Here is a 22,531-nt window from a genome sequence, read left to right on the forward strand (position 1 = left end):
TTATCAGAAAGTGATTATGCCCCGCGTTGAGAATATGAAAATGAACATCCGTAACATGCAGCACGGATTAAAAGGCAACATCAAAAAAAACAACTTTAAACAAATGTTTCAACTACCACCCCAACATCTATCAATTCAATCTATGAGAAAATAATTATAAATCTAACAGATTAAAAAAAATCCAATTTTAGAGCATGCTAGGCTCTGTGGTAAAATGAGTTGTGAAAGCTATAGAGTTTTTCAAAACAAGTTATTTCTTTTGAAAATGATGAAAGGTTTAACGCTTTGAACTATATCTTTTCGATGTTTATGAAATTCTGCATTCCCTTCTCACCGACACGTTCCGAGTGCATTTTCCGGCCTGGGCGTGTGAGAGTTTGAATACGCTTTTCTCCCCCACATTATTTATCGGCAAACCCAAAAATGCCGAATATGAAAAGCGCAGAGGTTGTCATTTGTTAACTAGCTGTTTTTTTCTTTTGCTTTCAATAAATGTGCCATTAAAATTTCGTTAGCCGCTTCTTTGCCTCTAGGTTTTGCAATTACACAATTTAAGACTTTTTTTTATTGTTCTTTGTTATTTTTCAACACGCTCTTACACAAACAAACACGACATGTTTTGTTTCATTTTTAATTGGTGATATAATTTCTATGAGCCTTGCCTCGAGCCCTGTGCAATTCGGAACGTTCTTGAGAGGTGGTCGTTGTGTTGAATTTTGCTTGTGGAGTAGACCGGAAATCCATACTTTGTCGAACGCGGCCTTGGCGTCCTGGTAACAGGCATGGATGGGACTTTCTCACTCTATTTAGTTGTTTTGAACTCACGGAGAATGAACGAAAACTTTTAAGAGATTTTTTTCGCAATTTTGAAATCTGTGCTGCATGTTACGGATGTTTATATTTATGTTTTCAACGCGGCACATAATCACTTTCTCGTTCAGCCTAAAAACTACTGGTAAAAGATGTACGTGCAGTTAGCGGCCTAGCGGCCTAGCGGCCTAGCGGCGTGAAGTTAGCGGCCTAGCGGCCTAACGGCCTAGCGGCGTGAAGTTAGCGGCCTGGCGGCCTAGCGGCGTGAAGTTGGCGGCCTAGCGGCCTAGCGGCCTAATTATTTTTTCTATTTCCAAGCAATTGTTAATGGTCTATATCGTCATTAACACTTGACTCGAATGCACATGTCGCTTCCAGCGGCGTGAAATTAACGGCCTAGCGGCCTAAATTGAATCCTCTTTCAAAGCATGTGTACATGCATTTTCTTCTAAAACAATGAAATTTTAACTGTTTTGATGCACAAATTAACACATTGGAGCGATTATCAACAGTTTTTTTTTCCAAAAACGTCGATAAAGCAGTCAGCTAATTCAAAGCATTAAACATGCCTGTTCTTCTAAAACAATGATGTATTTACTGCTTTTATGCACAATTTATCACTCTGAAGCGTTTTTCATTTTTTTCCAAAAAAAGTCGATCGAGCAATTCAGCGGCTTAGCGGCCTAGCGGCGTGAAGTTAGCGACCTGGCGGCCTAGCGGCCTAGCGGCCTAAAAATGGTTTCCTATTTAAAACCATGTATACATGCATTTTCTTCTAAAACAATGACATATTAACTGTTTTTATGCACAAATTATCACTCTGAACCGTTTTTCAACTTTTTAAAAAAAAGTCGATCAAGCACTTCAGCGGCCTAGCGGCCTAGCGGCGTGAAGTTAGCGGCCTAGCGGCCTAATATGGTTTCCAATTTAAAGCATGTTTACATGCATTTTCTTCTAAAACAATGACGTATTAACTGTTTGAATGCACAAATTAACACTTTGAAGCTATTAGCGATAATCAACATATTTTTTTTCAAAAAAGTCGATTGAGTAGTCAGCTGTTTCAAAGCATTAAACATGCCTGATCTTCTAAAACAATGATATATTTACTGTTTTATTATGCACAAATTATCACTCTAAAGCGTTTGTTTTTTGTTTTGTTTTTTTTTCTTCAAAAAAGTTGATCGAGCAAATTCAGCGGCTTAGCGGCCTAGCGGCGTGAAGTTAGCGGCCTAGCGGCCTAAAATGGTTTCCTATTTAAAACCATGTATACATGCATTTTCTTCTAAAACAATGACATATTAACTGTTTTTATGCACAAATTATCACTCTGAACCGTTTTTCAACTTTTTTAAAAAAGTCGATCAAACACTTCAGCGGCCTAGCGGCCTAGCGGCCTAGCGGCGTGAAGTAAGCGGCCTAGCGGCCTAACATGGTTTCCTATTTCAAAGCATGTATACATGCATTTTCTTCTAAAACAATGACATTTTAACTGCTAGGCCACCAGGCCGCTAACTTCACGCCGCTAGGCCGCTAGGTCGCTGAAGTGCTTGATTGACTTTTTTGAAAAAACCGCTTCAGAGTGATACTTTGTGCATAAAACACAGTTAATTTAAAATTGTTTTAGAATAAAAGGTAAAGAAAAATATTCTGAATAGATAACAATTTAAGGTCGCTATGTAACTATATAAATAAAAAACCTTGATTTATCATTGTTTTTAAAAAAAAAACGCATTAACAATTGCTTGGAAATAGAAAAAAATAATTAGGCCGCCAGGCCGCTAGACCGCCAACTTCACGCGCTAGGCCGCTAGGCCGCTAGGCCTCCAGGCCGCTAACTTCACGCCGCTAGGCCGCTAACTTCACGCCGCTAGGACGCTAACTTCACGTACATTGGTAAAAGAGATATCGCTCTGCAGGTGTTATTGTCAGCCGCCTACTTTCTCTCTCTTTATATAATGCGACTATTAGACCTGATTTGATGTTTGTTGGTTCTCTTTCTCAGCGGATAATTTTAAACGTTTACTGTTTAATATGGTACACGAGCAGTAAACTTTAACTGCGCACTTAATGTTAACCGACATGACCAATATTTGTACTGGACAAAGATTCTACAAAGGCACAATAGACCGATGGAAATGCAGCTTTTCGTGGTTTTAAGCATTGGAACTACTTTCTGTTCAACATAGTGTCCTATTTTTGACATGACAAGATCCATACACACCCCAAATTGTTTAACACTGGCTACCTAGTTGGTTTGATCAAAGTTAGCAAAAAAACGTATGACTGGCGAAAAGTTACCCGATTGTACATCAAGCAATCAAATCATTTAAAATGTGCAGACTGGCCAGATGTAACCTCTGTACAACCGATCCCAGTTCTATGACCAATGATTGTGGCAGAGCGTTCGCCTAGGGTGCGGGTGTATTAGTAGCTCCCTTGTCTAGCGCTCGGCAATTAAAGGTAAGTTGTACTCCTCTGCCATGTGCGCGGTATATAAGGGGTAGCACCGGAAAAAAGGTTAATTCAGTACTGGTTCAACCCAGGTAAGATGTACCCCCATGCCTAGTGCGCGGTATATAAGGGGTAGCACCGGAAAAAAGGTTAATTCAGTACTGGTTCAACCCAGGTAAGATGTACCCCCATGCCTAGTGCGCGGTATATAAGGGGTAGCACCGGAAAAAAGGTTAATTCAGTACTGGTTCAACCCAGGTAAGATGTACCCCCATGCCTAGTGCGCGGTATATAAGGGGTAGCACCGGAAAAAAGGTTAATTCAGTACTGGTTCAACCCAGGTAAGATGTACTCCCATGCCTAGTGCGCGGTATGTAAGGATATATATATATATATATATAATACAAATGTATATGGAATCCGACAATTAACAAATATTGAATTGATTTGACTTGACTTGAACGGGTAGGACTTGGAAAATGGTAAATTCAGTATTGGTTAAACCCAGGTTAATTGTATTCCCCTGCCTAGTGCGCGGTATTTAAGGGGTGGCACTGGGAAAATGGTGTACTCAGAACTGGTTCAACCCAACTTAGTTCTATTCCTCTGCCTAGTGCGCGGTATGTAAGGGGGAACACTGGGAAAATGGTGTTCTCAGAGCTGGTTCATCCCAAGTTAGTTGTACTCCCCTGCCTAGTGGGCCGTGTGTAAGGGGTGGCACTGGGCAAATGGCGTACTCAGTACTAATTCAACCCTGGTTATCTGTACTCCCCTGCCTAGTGCGCGGTATGTAAAGGGTAGCACTGGGAAAATGGTTAATTCAGTACTAATTCAACCCAGGTTAGTTGTATTCCCCTGCCTAGTGCGCGGTATGTAAGGGGTGACACTGGGGAAATGGTAAATTCAGTACTAATGCAACCCAGGTTAATTGTACTCTCCTGCCTAGTGCGCGGTTTGTAATTGATAGCACTGGGAAAATGGTTAATTCAATACTAATTCAACCTTGGTAAATAAGCTGTACTCCCCTCCATAGTGCGCGGTATGTAATGGGTAGCACTGGGGAAAATGGTTTATTCAGTACTGTTTCAACCAAGGTTAGTTGTATTCCACTGCCTAGTGCGCGGTATATAAGAGTTACACTGGGAAAATGGCTAATTCAATACTAATTTAACCCAGGTTAGCTGTACTCCCTTGCCTAGTGCGCGGTATGTAAGGGTAGCACTGGGAAAATGGTTAATTCAGTACTGATTCAACCCAGGTTAGTTGTACTCCCCAGCCTAGTGCGCGGTATGTAAGGGGTAACACTGGGAAAATGGTTAATTCAATACTAATTTAACCCAGGTTAGCTGTACTCCCCTGCCTAGTGCGCGGTATGTAAGGGGTAGCACTGGGAAAATGGTTAATTCAATACTAATTTAACCCAGGTTAGCTGTACTCCCCTGCCTAGTGCGCGGTATGTAAGGGGTAGCACTGGGAAAATGGTTAATTCAATACTTATTTAACCCAGGTTAGCTGTACTCCCCTGCCTAGTGCGCGGTATGTAAGGGATAGCACTGGGAAAATGGTTAATTCAGTACTAATTCAACCCAGGTTAGATGTACTCCCCTGCCTTGTGCGCGGTATGTATTGGGTAGCACTGGGAAAATGGTTAATTCAGTACTAATTCAACCCAGGTTAGGTGTACTCCCCTGCCTAGTGCGCGGTATGTAATAGGTGGCACTGGGGAAATGGTGTACTCAAAACTGGTTCAACCCAGGTTAGTTGTACCCCCCTGCCTAGTGCGTGGTATGTAAGGGGGAGTACTGGGAAAATGGTTAATTCAGTACTAATTCAACCCAGGTTAGGTGTACTCCCCTGCCTAGTGCGCGGTATGTAATAGGTGGCACTGGGGAAATGGTGTACTCAAAACTGGTTCAACCCAGGTTAGTTGTACCCCCCTGCCTAGTGCGTGGTATGTAAGGGGGAGTACTGGGAAAATGGTTAATTCAGTACTAATTCAACCCAGGTTAGTTGTAATCCCCCTGCCTAGTGCGCGGTATGTAAGGGGTAGCGCTGGGAAAATGGTGTAATCAGTATTAATTCAACCCAGATAAGTTGTACTCCCCTGCCTAGTACGCGGTATGAAAGGGGGAGCACTGGGAAGATGGTGTACTCAGTATTAATTCAACCCTGGTTAGTTGTACTCCCCTGTCTAGTGCGCGGTATGTAAGGGGTGGAACTGGGAAAATGGTATACTCAGTATGAATTCAACCCAGGTTAGCTGTACTCCCCTGCCTAGTGCGCGGTATGTTAGGAGTGGCACTGGGAAAATGGCGTACTCAGTACTAATTCAACTCTGGTTAGCTGTACTCCCCTGCCTAGTGCGCAGTATGTAAGGGGTGACACTGGGAAAATGGTTAATTCAGTACTAATTCAACCCAGGTTAGTTGTATTCCCCAGCCTAGTGCGCGGTATGTAAGGGATGGTACTGGGAAAATGGTTAATTCAGGACTTATTCAACTAGCTAGGTTTTGCTTTCGGATCTATTGGATCTCACTGTTTCTTCAAGTCTTTTAATGTCTGGATTTGATTGCGAATTGCTGCTACTTATGGCATTTTAGTATAATTTACGTCGTGATGGCGTCATGGTGTACAGGCCTTAATAGACTCAAATAAACAGTAATTCCTAGTTTTATAACATCGGTTTTGTGATCAATATTTAGTATCGTTGGACGTCGGTTTTCAGAAGTCCGATCCAAACTTCAAACCTTGTTTACGTTGTGGAGGCGACACTTTTGCCAAGTTCTTTGACGATCTTGTGGCAAATGCAGAGAGTGTTAACTACTAAAAATTAAGATAAGACAGACGAAAACCGTTTACCACAATCCCAGATGTGCTGAGTATAAAACAAGAATACAACGATATTTTCAGGTTTTATGTAAAAGAATATAACATAATCACAGGAATAATTCAATTAATAAAAAAATATCAATTTCAATATTAATATCACAGTTTAATTGTTTTTGTTCGTGTGCCTGTTGCATATGGATTTCTGTCTGCCGAGTCTAAACAATCAACTTACAATGTCTTCGGAAAAACAACATAAATTAAGCTAACTTAGTAGTATCGATGTCTTATACCGCTGGCTAGTCGCACAGTCTCAACACACTGGCAAGTCGCACAGTCTCAACACACTGGCTAGTCGCGCAGTCTTATCACGCTGGCTAGTCGCGCAGTCTTATCACGCTGCCTAGTCGCGTAGTCTTATCATGCTGGCTAGTAGCGCAGTCTTATCACGATGGCTTATCTTGAGTTCTTTTTCCGCGGGATTGTCGCGCAGTCTTATCACGCTGGTTGTAGCGAAGTCTTATCACGATGGTTAGTCGCGCAGTCTTATCACGCTGGCTAGTCGCGTAGACTTATCACGATATTAAGTCGCGCAGCGCAGTCTTATCACGAAGGTAAGTCGCGCAGTCTTATCACGCTTGCTAATCGCGCAGTCATATCACGGTGGTAAGTCGCGCAGTCTTATCACGCTTGCTAATCGCGCAGTCATATCACGGTGGTAAGTCGCGCTGTCATATCAATTAGTTGAACACGCTCACTAGTAAAACAGTCTTATCGATAAGGTTAAAACGCTAGCAAATAGTACAGTCTTATCAATCAGGTAAACGCGCTAGCTATGGGCGCCCTATTATCACGCTTGCTAGTTACGTAGTCTTACTTATCATTTTAATACGCAAGCCAGTAGTATATTTTTAATTATGAGTTGGACACGCTAGCTTGTAGCGCAATTTCAGCAATCAGTTCAACACGCTAGCCAGTAACACAGTATTAGTAACAACATGACGCACTTACTTGCGTCAAAGTTTTATATACTCAATTTAACAACCTGAGTGAGCATTTTTAAGAATTAAACTTAATCTCACAACCAAGAAAATGTTGCCTTAGATGTAAGTTAACAACTTCTGGCGGCTGCTAGGCGTGGAGTGAACAGCGGACAGATGTTAACCTTGCGTGCGAGATGATTTGGATTCCCCGGAAGTGGACAAGGGCTGCCAGGATAACACATATGTGGAAAATCTGATGGCTCTGGAACTAAAAGTGAAACAGGCGTGTAATATTCATAAAAGCGTTCGGGTTCAATTTAATTATTCCCTTGTTAAACTAGACACAAGTTAGTGTTAACATTTTACAAATTTATTTAAAATACTATTGAAAAAATAACAAAAATCAAACAAATGGATATAAAGACAACAGTTATAAAAATAAAGCCAAAATGTTATAACTGGTCATAAGTTAATATATTTTTAATGTAGAAGTAAGTACAGAGTTTTCTGCAAAAAAATATGTAAGTATTCATTGAACGACTGACATACCCATATATCAAATCGGCCTGGGTAGATGCTTTCTGGGACGCGGAAGGCGTACATGAGGGCGCCCCCGATATACAAGATGGCCATTAGGATCAGATGAAGGAAGCCAAACTCGTACACGGCGCACTGGAACCCCTCTATAACCACAAAATGGAACCCCGGAATAACCCCGGTCAGGCCCAGGGCAATGAACAAACCTACGAGAAATAAACATGAACAACATAAATAAAAGTGATTGAAATGTACATGTGTAAATCGCATTTGAGATTTGATTACATCAACCTAATAAGTCGACAAAACTAGGTTAAAAACATACATTTCAGGGATAGCGTCCAAGATTTGGTTAACATGAAATAAATAATCACAAGAGCAACTTGGTTAATGATATTGTTTAAAATTACCGTCGCAAACATATGTAAAATGAACGGGTAACCCACTCCACCTAACTTTACTTCTTAAAAAGCAGTTATCAAAGTTAACAATTGTAATTGTACGTGACATATCTTCCTTAAATGTTTGGTTTTAACTTGATACTGCATGTGACAGTGTAGTTACCAAGCCTGTCGGAGACGTGTTAATTTCCTTTGTATAGGGATGTCAACCATTCCAGACTCCAATTATTTACACTAACAAAGATCCAATTCAATCCAATTCCAAAACAGAAGACAACATTTTAATAACAATGAATGTCCATTACAACACTAGACGATGAATGTCCATTACAAAACTAGACAATGAATGTCCATTACAACACTAGACAATGAATGTCCATTACAACACTAGACGATGAATGTCCATTACAACACTAGACAATGAATGTCCATTACAACACTAGACAATGAATATCCATTACAACACTAGACAATGAATGTCCATTACAACACTAGACAATGAATGTCCATTACAACACTAGACAATGAATGTACATTACAACACTAGACGATGAATGTTTATTACAACAATAGACTATGAATGTTTATTACAACAATAGACGATGAATGTCCATTACAACACTAGACGATGAATGTACATTACAACACTAGACGATGAATGTTTATTACAACAATAGACGATGAATGTCTTTTACAACACTAGACGATGAATGTACATTACACCACTAGACGATGAATGTCTTTTACAACAATAGACGATGAATGTCTTTTACAACACTAGACGATGAATGTCTTTTACAACACTAGACGATGAATGTACATTACACCACTAGGCGATGAATGTTTATTACAACACTAGACGATGAATGTCTTTTACAACACTAGACGATGAATGTACATTACAACACTAGACGATGAATGTTTATTACAACAATAGACGATGAATGTTTATTACAACAATAGACGATGAATGTTTATTACAACACTAGACGATGACTGTACATTACAACACTAGACGATGAATGTTTATTACAACACTAGACGATGAATGTCTTTTACAACACTAGACGATGAATGTACATTACACCACTAGACGATGAATGTCTTTTACAACACTAGACGATGAATGTCTTTTACAACACTAGACGATGAATGTCTTTTACAACACTAGACGATGAATGGCAATTACAACACTAGACGATGAATGTTTATTACAACACTAGACGATGAATGTTTATTACAACACTAGACGATGAATGTTTATTACAACACTAGACGATGAATGTTTATTACAACAATAGACGATGAATGTCTTTTACAACACTAGACGATGAATGACCATTACACCACTAGACGATGAATGTTTATTACACCACTAGACGATGAATGACCATCACACCACTAGACGATGAATGTTTATTACAACACTAGACGATGAATGGCAATTGCAACACTAGACGATGAATGTTTATTACAACACTAGACGATGAATGTTTATTACAACACTAGACGATGAATGTACACTACAACACAAGAAGATGAATGGCCATTACACCATTAGAAGATGAATGTCTTTTACAACACTAGACGATGAATGTCTTTTACAACACTAGACGATGAATGTCTTTTACAACACTAGACGATGAATGTCTTTTACAACACTAGACGATGAATGTACATTACAACACTAGGCGATGAATGTACATTACTACACTAAACGATGAATGGCCAATACAACACTAGACGGTGAATGTCCATTACAACACTAGACAATGAATGTCCATTACAACACTAGACAATGAATGTCCATTACAACACTAGACAATGAATGTCCATTACAACACTAGACAATGAATGTCCATTACAACAATAGACGATGAATGTCCATTACAACACTAGACGATGAATGTTTATTACAACAATAGACGATGAATGACCATTACACCACTAGACGATGAATGTCTTTTACAACACTAGACGATGAATGTCTTTTACAACACTAGACGATGAATGTCTTTTACAACACTAGACGATGAATGGCAATTACAACACTAGACGATGAATGTTTATTACAACACTAGACGATGAATGTTTATTACAACACTAGACGATGAATGTTTATTGCAACACTAGACGATGAATGTTTATTACAACAATAGACGATGAATGTCTTTTACAACACTAGACGATGAATGACCATTACACCACTAGACGATGAATGTTTATTACAACACTAGACGATGAATGGCAATTACAACACTAGACGATGAATGTTTATTACAACACTAGACGATGAATGTTTATTACAACAATAGACGATGAATGTACATTACAACACAAGAAGATGAATGGCCATTACACCACTAGAAGATGAATGTCTTTTACAACACTAGACGATGAATGTCTTTTACAACACTAGACGATGAATGTCTTTTACAACACTAGACGATGAATGTCTTTTACAACACTAGACGATGAATGTACATTACAACACTAGGCGATGAATGTACATTACTACACTAAACGATGAATGACCAGTACAACACTAGACGGTGAATGTCTTTTACAACACTAGACGATGAATGTCTTTTACAACACTAGACGATGAATGTCCATTACAACACTAGACGATGAATGTACATTACAACACTAGACGATGAATGTACATTACAATACTTGACAATCAATGTACATTACAATATCAGACGATGAATGTACATTACAACACTAGACGATGAATGCCCATTATAACCAATTATTTACAATACATATAGCGTTTTGGCAATGTGTTTATATTACCTGCTCTTACGGGTCTGTATTCAGGGGCAGCAAATTTGTCGAACAGGGAGACAACAATGCAACCGGTACCAAGACCTATAATCGACACCAGGTAGACAATATGTGCGACAGGGTACCGGTAGAAGCCGTAATATAGCCAAGGCACGAACGACCCTACTGTCAGCAATGCTATTCCGCAATAATCCAGCCTACAAAATATAATGAAACATTCGTGAATATATTAGTTAAAAATTAAGGCAAAATATTTGTAGTTTGTACACATGCAATAAGTGTACAGTGGTTGGAAACATGTTAATCTAGATTTTTAAGGGCAAACTGATCTAGTAAATGGCAGTTTCTTATGTTTGGCTTTGTTACTTTATACACGATTTACTGACATAATAATGCTCATTGCCATACTTACTTGCTGAAGAGCTTGTTGACGCTCTCCGAGTGACAGAAGACTGTGTGGAAGAGCCAGGAGAAAGTGAGGCAGATGATGGCGCCCCCGAAGAACACAGAGTGGACGGTGATGTCCTGCCACATCCAGTCGATGTACCGGCTGCTCAATGTGTAGGTGGCTATACATATAAACGCCAGCATACCTGCGACATAATAAATGAATTCAACTTGAACTAAGGATTGAGACATAGCATTATAAGTGTAATACGACTCTAAATGTATAAGAAATGGAGGAGTATTCACGCAGAAGTGTTGTCAACTGAATTATGTATGTTTTCATACTCTCAACTGACTATGTCTACTGTCATACGTTAAATTTAGCTATGTATGTTTGCATACTCAAACTATCCGTTACTCACACACAGATTCTCATATATGTCGTTGTTCACATACAGGTAGTAATGCATGCCGTTGTTCACATACAGATTGTCATATATGTCGTTATTCACACGCAGGTTCTCATATTTGTCGTTGTTCACATACAGGTAGTCATGCATGCCGTTGTTCACATACAGATTCTCATATATGTCGTTATTCACACACAGATTCTTATATTTTTCGTTGTTCACATACAGGTAGTCATGCATGCCGTTGTTCACATACAGATTCTCATAAATGCCATTGTTCACACACAGGTTCTTATATTTGTCGTTTTTCACATACAGATAGTCATGCATGCCGTTGTTCACAAACAGATTCTCATATATGTCGTTATTCACACACAGATTCTTATATTTGTCGTTGTTCACATACAGGTAGTCATGCATGCCGTTGTTCACATACAGATTCTCATAAATGCCGTTGTTCACACACAGGTTCTTATATTTGTCGTTTTTCACATACAGGTAGTCATGCATGCCGTTGTTCACATACAGATTCTCATATATGTCGTTATTCACACACAGGTTCTTATATTTGTCGTTGTTCACATACAGGTAGTCATGCATGCCGTTGTTCACATACAGATTGTCATATATGTTGTTATTCACACACAGGTTGTCTTATATGTCGTTGTTCATACACAGGTTGTCATATGTGCCGTTATTCACACACAGGTTGTCATATATGTCGTTGTTCATATACAGGTTGTCATATATGTCGTTATTCACATACAGGTTGTCATATATGTCGTTGTTCATATACAGGTTGTCATATATGTCGTTGTTCATATACAGGTTGTCATATATGCCATTATTCACACACAGGTTGTCATATATGTCGTTGTTCATATACAGGTTGTCATATATGTCGTTATTCACACACAGGTTGTCATATATGTCGTTGTTCATATACAGGTTGTCATATATGCCGTTATTCACACACAGGTTGTCATATATGTCGTTGTTCATATACAGGTTGTCATATATGTCGTTGTTCATATACAGGTTGTCATATATGTCGTTGTTCACATACAGGTTGTCATATATGTCGTTATTCACACACAGGTTGTCATATATGCCGTTATTCACATACAGGTTGTCATATATGCCGTTATTCACATACAGGTTGTCATATATGTCATTGTTCATATACAGGTTGTCATATATGTCGTTGTTCATATACAGGTTGTCATATATGTCGTTGTTCATATACAGGTTGTCATATATGCCGTTATTCATATACAGGTTGTCTTATATGTCGTTGTTCATATACAGGTTGTCATATATGCCATTATTCACATACAGGTTGTCATATATGTCGTTGTTCATATACAGGTTGTCATATATGCCGTTATTCATATACAGGTTGTCTTATATGTCGTTGTTCATATACAGGTTGTTTTATATGTCGTTGTTTATATACAGGTTGTCATATATGCCATTATTCACATACAGGTTGTCATATATGTCGTTGTTCATATACAGGTTGTCATATATGCCGTTATTCATATACAGGTTGTCATATATGTCGTTGTTCATATACAGGTTGTCATATATGTCGTTATTCATATACAGGTTGTCATATATGCCGTTATTCATATACAGGTTGTCATATATGCCGTTATTCATATACAGGTTGTCATATATGTCGTTGTTCATATACAGGTTGTCATATATGTCGTTGTTCATATACAGGTTGTCATATATGCCATTATTCACATACAGGTTGTCATATATGTCGTTGTTCATATACAGGTTGTCATATATGCCGTTATTCATATACAGGTTGTCTTATATGTCGTTGTTCATATACAGGTTGTCATATATGCCATTATTCACATACAGGTTGTCATATATGCCGTTATTCATATACAGGTTGTCTTATATGTCGTTGTTTATATACAGGTTGTCATATATGCCATTATTCACATACAGGTTGTCATATATGTCGTTGTTCATATACAGGTTGTCATATATGCCATTATTCACATACAGGTTGTCATATATGTCGTTGTTCATATACAGGTTGTCATATATGCCATTATTCACACACAGGTTGTCTTATATGTCGTTGTTCATATACAGGTTGTCATATATGCCATTATTCACATACAGGTTGTCATATATGCCATTATTCACATACAGGTTGTCATATATGCCATTATTCACATACAGGTTGTCATATATGTCGTTGTTCATATACAGGTTGTCATATATGCCATTATTCACATACAGGTTGTCATATATGCCATTATTCACATACAGGTTGTCATATATGTCGTTGTTCATATACAGGTTGTCATATATGCCTTTATTCACATACAGGTTGTCATATATGCCATTATTCACATACAGGTTGTCATATTTGCCATTATTCACACACAGGTTGTCTTATATGTCGTTGTTCATATACAGGTTGTCATATATGCCATTATTCACATACAGGTTGTCATATATGCCATTATTCACATACAGGTTGTCATATATGTCGTTGTTCATATACAGGTTGTCATATATGCCATTATTCACATACAGGTTGTCATATATGTCGTTGTTCATATACAGGTTGTCATATATGCCATTATTCACATACAGGTTGTCTTATATGTCGTTGTTCATATACAGGTTGTCATATATGCCTTTATTCACATACAGGTTGTCATATATGCCATTATTCACATACAGGTTGTCATATATGTCGTTGTTCACATACAGGTTGTCATATATGTCGTTGTTCATATACAGGTTGTCGTATATGTCGTTGTTCATACACTGGTTGTCATATATGTCGTTGTTCACATACAGGATGTCATATATGTCGTTATTCACACATAGGTTGTCGTATATGTCGTTGTTCACATACAGGTTGTCATATATGTCGTTATTCACACACAGGTTGTCATATATGTCGTTGTTTACATACAGGTTGTCATATATGTCGTTATTCACACACAGGTTGTCATATATGTCGTTGTTCATATACAGGTTGTCGTATATGTCGTTGTTCACATACAGGTTGTCATATATGTCGTTATTCACACACAGGTTGTCATATATGTCGTTGTTTACATACAGGTTGTCGTATATGTCGTTGTTCACACACTGGTTGTCATATATGTCGTTATTCACATACAGGTTGTCATATATGTCGTTATTCACATACAGGTTGTCATATATGCCTTTGTTCACACACTGGTTGTCATATATGCCGTTATTCACATACAGGTTGTCATATATGTCGTTGTTCACATACAGGTTGTCATATATGCCTTTATTCACACACTGGTTGTCATATATGTCGTTATTCATATACAGGTTGTCATATATGTCGTTGTTTACATACTGGTTGTCATATATGCCTTTATTCACACACTGGTTGTCATATATGTCGTTATTCATATACAGGTTGTCATATATGTCGTTGTTTACATACTGGTTGTCATATATGCCTTTGTTCACACACTGGTTGTCATATATGTCGTTATTCACATACAGGTTGTCATATATGTCGTTATTCACATACTGGTTGTCATATATGCCTTTGTTCACACACTGGTTGTCGTATATGTCGTTATTCACATACAGGTTGTCATATATGTCGTTATTCACATACAGGTTGTCATATATGCCTTTGTTCACACACTGGTTGTCATATATGCCGTTATTCACATACAGGTTGTCATATATGTCGTTGTTTACATACAGGTTGTCATATATGCCTTTGTTCACACACTGGTTGTCATATATGCCGTTATTCACATACAGGTTGTCATATATGTCGTTGTTTACATACAGGTTGTCGTATATGTCGTTGTTCACACACTGGTTGTCATATATGTCGTTATTCACATACAGGTTGTCATATATGTCGTTATTCACATACAGGTTGTCATATATGCCTTTGTTCACACACTGGTTGTCATATATGCCGTTATTCACATACAGGTTGTCATATATGTCGTTGTTCACATACAGGTTGTCATATATGCCTTTATTCACACACTGGTTGTCATATATGTCGTTATTCATATACAGGTTGTCATATATGTCGTTGTTTACATACTGGTTGTCATATATGCCTTTATTCACACACTGGTTGTCATATATGTCGTTATTCATATACAGGTTGTCATATATGCCTTTGTTCACACACTGGTTGTCATATATGCCGTTATTCACATACAGGTTGTCATATATGTCGTTATTCACATACAGGTTGTCATATATGCCTTTGTTCACACACTGGTTGTCATATATGCCGTTATTCACATACAGGTTGTCATATATGTCGTTGTTTACATACTGGTTGTCATATATGCCTTTGTTCACACACTGGTTGTCATATATGTCGTTATTCATATACAGGTTGTCATATATGTCGTTGTTTACATACAGGTTGTCATATATGCCTTTATTCACACACTGGTTGTCATATATGTCGTTATTCACATACAGGTTGTCATATATGTCGTTGTTCACATACAGGTTGTCGTATATGCCTTTGTTCACACACTGGTTGTCATATATGTCGTTATTCACATACAGGTTGTCATATATGTCGTTATTCACATACTGGTTGTCATATATGCCTTTGTTCACACACTGGTTGTCGTATATGTCGTTATTCACATACAGGTTGTCATACATGTCGTTATTCACATACAGGTTGTCATATATGCCTTTGTTCACACACTGGTTGTCATATATGCCGTTATTCACATACAGGTTGTCATATATGTCGTTGTTCACATACAGGTTGTCATATATGCCTTTATTCACACACTGGTTGTCATATATGTCGTTATTCATATACAGGTTGTCATATATGTCGTTGTTTACATACTGGTTGTCATATATGCCTTTATTCACACACTGGTTGTCATATATGTCGTTATTCATATACAGGTTGTCATATATGTCGTTGTTTACATACTGGTTGTCGTATATGCCTTTATTCACACACTGGTTGTCATATATGTCGTTATTCACATACAGGTTGTCATATATGTCGTTGTTCACATACAGGTTGTCGTATATGCCTTTATTCACACACTGGTTGTCATATATGTCGTTATTCACATACAGGTTGTCATATATGTCGTTATTCACATACTGGTTGTCATATATGCCTTTGTTCACACACTGGTTGTCGTATATGTCGTTATTCACATACAGGTTGTCATATATGTCGTTGTTCACATACAGGTTGTCATATATGCCTTTATTCACACACTGGTTGTCATATATGTCGTTATTCATATACAGGTTGTCATATATGTCGTTGTTTACATACTGGTTGTCATATATGCCTTTATTCACACACTGGTTGTCATATATGTCGTTATTCATATACAGGTTGTCATATATGTCGTTGTTCACATACAGGTTGTCATATATGCCTTTATTCACACACTGGTTGTCATATATGCCGTTATTCACATACAGGTTGTCATATATGTCGTTGTTCACATACAGGTTGTCATATATGCCTTTATTTACACACTGGTTGTCATATATGTCGTTATTCACATACAGGTTGTCATATATGTCGTTGTTCACATACTGGTTGTCATATATGCCGTTGTTCACACACTGGTTGTCATATATGCCGTTATTCACATACAGGTTGTCATATATGCCGTTATTCACATACAGGTTGTCATATATGCCGTTATTCACATACAGGTTGTCATATATGCCGTTATTCACATACAGGTTGTCATATATGTCGTTGTTCACATACAGGTTGTCATATATGCCTTTATTCACACACTGGTTGTCATATATGTCGTTATTCACATACAGGTTGTCATATATGCCTTTATTCACACACTGGTTGTCATATATGTCGTTATTCACATACAGGTTGTCATATATGCCGTTTTTTACACACTGGTTGTCATGGATTTCTAATTCTAATTCAGGTTATAATAAAGTATACCCAAGGTCGACCACCAACACCTACTAAATAAACTGACAATATATATATATAAATAGTATGTACAATTTGCGTTTTTATAATATATATATATATATATTATAAAAACGCAAATTGTACATACTATTTCTCCCTCTACTTCTTAGTATCATTTAAGAATAATGAAATAAAAAACATCAGACACTATGTATATACAGCAAGAAACTATTTTGTGTATACGTTAGGCGTATACATACATATATTTTGTGAGCATATTTTGTTGATGCAAGGGGAGGGCAGGGTGGGTACTGTTAAGTTTTAATCCTAAAACTGCTCATGATAAATTACTATCTGGCGAACTAGTTGCATTAAGTAACACATATTTTCACCTGTGAAAATCAGTACATGTAGCTAAAATAGCCTTTTAAAGTAGAACACCAATGGTGATATTGTTATTATACTTGTTATAAACTTTATAATGATATGAATTTCAATTAATGTATATTTGTTTTTATTCCATAAAACTATTTTAATTGCTGAAAATGTTTAATGAATAATAAGGCTTGAACACTATACCCTTTTGCAAAAGTTTAAATTTGCAAAGGTGTGTTTCTGTAACTAAAGGTTGTTCATGGATGCAGAACATACAGTTGAGAAATAGTCGTATCATATGCAAGGAGAACGGTAGCTTTAACCAAAATGCATACATGTACTCTTAATTGTTATGAATAAGCATTGCAAATAGGCAACTTCATATCAATAGTGTCCGGTGTCCTTATTGTGTTTGCAATAGAATAGTACTGAACGCTACTTGTTAACAATATTTTGCCTGATAGCGATAAGTGTCGACAAAAAGATAGCTTTGTTCAGAATGAATGTGCATCTGGTTATCAAAGATAAACATTAAAACAGTTCAATTCAGCAATGTTGACATTTCCGCCCACAATTATACAGTATAAAGCATGTTTATATGGTCCATAAAACCTCCCGGCAAATATCTCTCTACCATGGTGCAGTGCATGCGATCCCGGACTGTAGACAGGCAGTATCCAGAATCTAACCCTGCTAACTATTAATTTGTTTTTGCATTCATTGTATTTATTAAAATAACCTTGATCTGTTTTTCATTTTTGTTTTCAAATTATATCATATATTCTATTATATCAACCCCAATTTAAAACCATAGCAGCTAGACCAATTGCAAACCATAGCAGCTGGCCCACTTTTAAACCATAGCAGCAGGCCCCATTGCCAAGGGGGATGACGTAATTTCGTTTCTGGCAAACATTAAGTGACAAAAATGTTTCATGGCAAACAAAATGGCGTATTTGGATTGATAAATACCGATTCTGGGAGCATTGTTTGCCTCGTCACTTGACTTTTTTTATAATTTTGAAAAAAGGAATGCGTCCAGTGTGTGGGGGAAAACATATTCTTCAATCGACATCTTAGTTTGGTATCATAACTTTAAAGATAAAAAAGTTATTGCACAGATTGTGGCTCGGGAGGCAATGTTTACAAATAAATGTGTTAAATTTATCCTCATGTTTCGTGTTTTCTCGGCAAATACGGCATATCTCTGCATGTTGTAACAGTGCTTTCATGTATATATACCTATCTTCCAAACGTCATGGTTATTACTCGACTGTACACGTTTTTTGGCCGATTTGTTTTACCTTAACCCCCATTTTGTTTAGTGCAAGCACATTACCCACATTTTGGTGACAAATAACGTCATCCCCCTTGATTTTGCAAACCATTACATCTTGCCCCATTACAAACCATAGTAGCTGGCCCCATTGCAAACCATAGGAAACATGCCCCATTGCAAATCATGGCAGCAGCCCCATTTCAAACCATAGCAGCAGGTCCCATTGCAAACCATAGCAGCAGGCCCCATTGCAAACCATAGTACCTGGCCCAATTACAAACCATAGTACCTGGCCCCATTGCAAACCATAGCGGCAGGCCCCATTGTAAACCATAGTAGCTGGCCCCATTGCAAACCATAGCATCTGGCCCCATTACAAACCATAGTACCTGGCCCCATTGCAAACCATAGCGGCAGGCCCCATTGCAAACCATAGTAGCTGGCCCCATTGCAAACCATAGTACCTGGCCCCATTGCAAATCATAGCGACAAGCCCCATTGCAAACCATAGCGACAGGCCCCATTGCAAACCATAGTACCTGGCCCCATTGCAAACCATAGCGGCAGGCCCCATTGCAAACCATAGTAGCTGGCCCCATTGCAAACCATAGTACCTGGCCCCATTGCAAACCATAGCGGCAGGCCCCATTGCAAACCATAGTACCTGGCCCCATTGCAAACCATAGCACCTGGCCCCATTGCAAACCATAGCATCTGGCCCCATTACAAACCATAGTAGCTGGCCCCATTGCAAACCATGGCAGCAGGCCCCATTGTAAACTATAGCAGCTGGCCTATTGCAAACCATGGCAGCTGGCCCCATTGCAAACCATAGAAGCAGGCCCTATTACAAGCCATAGCAGCTGGCCCCATTACCAACCCCATTTTCTCGAACAAGCTCAAGTCTCTTAGAGCAGGGTCAAACCAATTATTTTCATTATTATTATTATTATTATTATTATTATTATTATTATTATTATTATTATTATTATTATCGTGATCTTATTATCATGATCTTATTTTCATTATCATTATCTTATTATTACTATTATTACAACAACTTATTGCTAAACACAAGTAAACCCCCTTGCATAGCTAGCAGAAAATGGAGAAAAATCTCCCAAACATTCGAATGAGAAGTCATCACCAGGGGTTTCCATTTGGCTCGCCTGTCTAATATTGACATCTAATTTTCCGTTTAGACAAATCTATGCGACAAGGGATTGTTTATGTTCGGATCAAAATTATGTTCTCTGTAAAGTACAATTGTAAGACCCCGTCATTGTTAAAGTACATAAATTTTGTGCAACTATGAAACTAATCCGTGCTCAACTTTCTTAAACCGAGTTTATAGGATTAAAAGGATTATAGCGATTGATATTTTACTGAAAGCCTTTGTTGTTAAAACAAAGATAGGATAAGAAAACAGCTTATCAAATAGCCATTAGTCTATATAAAATAAATATTAACTCGAAAGTTTTTGATTTTATAAAACATATCGCCTGTCAATCGAACCACTTATTGAAGGAAGTCGGACTGAATAAGTAGAGCGTCAAATCACGCCATATTTAAATTATACCACTGGCGACGGTACTTACATACCATATAAGGCTTCAATCGTTTAAGTAAAAAATATTGTTTTTTTCCGGAAGTTAATCTTATTTTCAAATGCTTTACGTGGGTAAAACCAGAAACAGGTTTTGAGATCCATTACCAAACCGATATCTGATGATAAAACACATCCTTAAGCGAACAATACTAACCGAGGAGATGTGTCCAGATGTTTCCGGTCTCAGTGTGAATGCGGAACACTGACTTGAAGCAGGCCCGGAATGAGTTGAGGGGCAGGCGGTGGCCGAATACCAGGTACTCGTTGTCCTGGAGCCATTCCGGAAGTTTGTGGTGGTGAACGATTCTCCAGCTCGCCTGCAGCACGTTCATCATAAAGTCCTCTGCACCCGCTACCACACGCTTTGACCCCTCTAGAAAGTCCGCTAGGCCGCCCCCAAGTGCCGGGACGCTGGGCTCGGAGTTAGAGCGTTCTCGGTGTTTCTGTAATGTCGCAGACACATCTAATTTAACATATGAATGTACCATGATTTAGTATCTGTTCAGCAAAAGCATCATAAACATAAACACCCACATTAAAATACTTAAACCAAACATGTATACATATTTGAACAAATCATATATGCTGCTATTTACGAACCATTTAATACCTTTATGTGTATTATATACAACACGAATTAAGTTGTGGGATATTCTGATAATGTACGGGTAGTGGGCATTGACTGATTAAAAAAATATTTCTGATAAAGTCACTTTTTGAAGTACATGCATATTTTAATATATATACGTGTATATTTATACAAGTATACACCTTAATTGCTATAATAAAGATAACCTGTTTGGTTGAGCGTTTCCTGCACTCTGAAAGACTCCGCTCACGCATCAGCCTGTCCCTGACCACCCGGCGCTTCCGGCTCGGTTTCACGCCCGTCGACTCGGCGGACGAGGAATCGGAAGAGGTCGCTTCGACACCCGAGTCCTGCCCGGCGTCCCTGGGGCCATTTATGTCGCTGTTTGATGGCTCTAATCCCATAGCGTCCATAGAACTATCAGTGAATGAGGTACGAGATGCATCTTCCCGTTGTCTGTCAGTTTGGTCACGTTTAGACGTCCCTACACATGTATATCCTGAAGTTCTGTTCCTAAGAACGGGGGACTCCTCCATTTTGATTATTTCTTTAATATATACACTATAGTAACTAAATATACACTGAAATCACCACTATAACTTCAACTCTAATTATACACCTTTACAAGTATACACCGATCTGTTTAAATCAATGAATGAGTAACCGTCATACCTCTTGAACTATACGAGAGCATTTCAAAATGTCCTAATCAATAACCTGAAAGTTTTACACAATGACAACGTACCTTCAATATCTAAACTTAAACCTTGGATTACAACCATACAGCTAAGTATACATACTGCGTGAATACGATACTTTCACACATGTTGCACGGATGTAAACTATGAATGGTTGAGATAATCAAAATGTTATACGGTGACTCAAGGCCAAAGTCTGATATACACAACAGGTTTATCTATATCTAACATACATGTATGAGATCAACACCAACTAGTACTGATACTTGTACTGCTGCTACAGCTGCTGATACTGCTACTGCTCCAGCTACTGCTACTACGACATGTGCGCAGGGATTTTCAGACACTTTGTTTAACAAACTATTCTGTATTTAAAGATATGTATCATGCTGGCAAATCTTTCACTGTATATTTATTATTCTGTGCAAAATCAATA

The 22,531-nt window shown here is 38.2% G+C and overlaps 1 protein-coding gene across 1 annotated transcript; it reads right to left on the reverse strand.

Annotated features, from left to right (window-relative positions):
• Positions 1-6,164: 6,164 nt before the first annotated feature.
• On the reverse strand, positions 6,165-22,219 carry LOC128218550 (adiponectin receptor protein 1-like). Its single transcript, XM_052926242.1, has 6 exons — positions 21,604-22,219; positions 20,963-21,251; positions 11,214-11,394; positions 10,811-10,998; positions 7,623-7,816; positions 6,165-7,341 (listed from the first exon to the last, which is right to left on the reverse strand). Exons 1-6 carry the CDS (start codon positions 21,931-21,933, stop codon positions 7,222-7,224), a joined length of 1,302 nt encoding a protein of 433 aa, XP_052782202.1. The 5' UTR covers positions 21,934-22,219; the 3' UTR covers positions 6,165-7,221.
• Between the last annotated feature and the right edge of the window lie 312 nt (positions 22,220-22,531).

This window comes from Mya arenaria, chromosome 14 (assembly GCF_026914265.1).
Source record: "Mya arenaria isolate MELC-2E11 chromosome 14, ASM2691426v1".
Taxonomy (NCBI): Eukaryota; Metazoa; Mollusca; class Bivalvia; order Myida; family Myidae; genus Mya; species Mya arenaria.

Bases quoted from the DNA above. Each gene is read 5' to 3' on its own strand.
- LOC128218550 (XM_052926242.1), bottom strand. From the start codon at position 21,933: ATGGAGGAGTCCCCCGTTCTTAGGAACAGAACTTCAGGATATACATGT. The intron at 11,395-20,962 runs GTTAGTATTGTT...ATTATGTCGCAG, and splicing joins CATCTGGACACATCTCCTCG to GTATGCTGGCGTTTATATGT. The intron at 10,999-11,213 runs GTAAGTATGGCA...TATATTTTGTAG, and splicing joins GTCAACAAGCTCTTCAGCAA to GCTGGATTATTGCGGAATAG.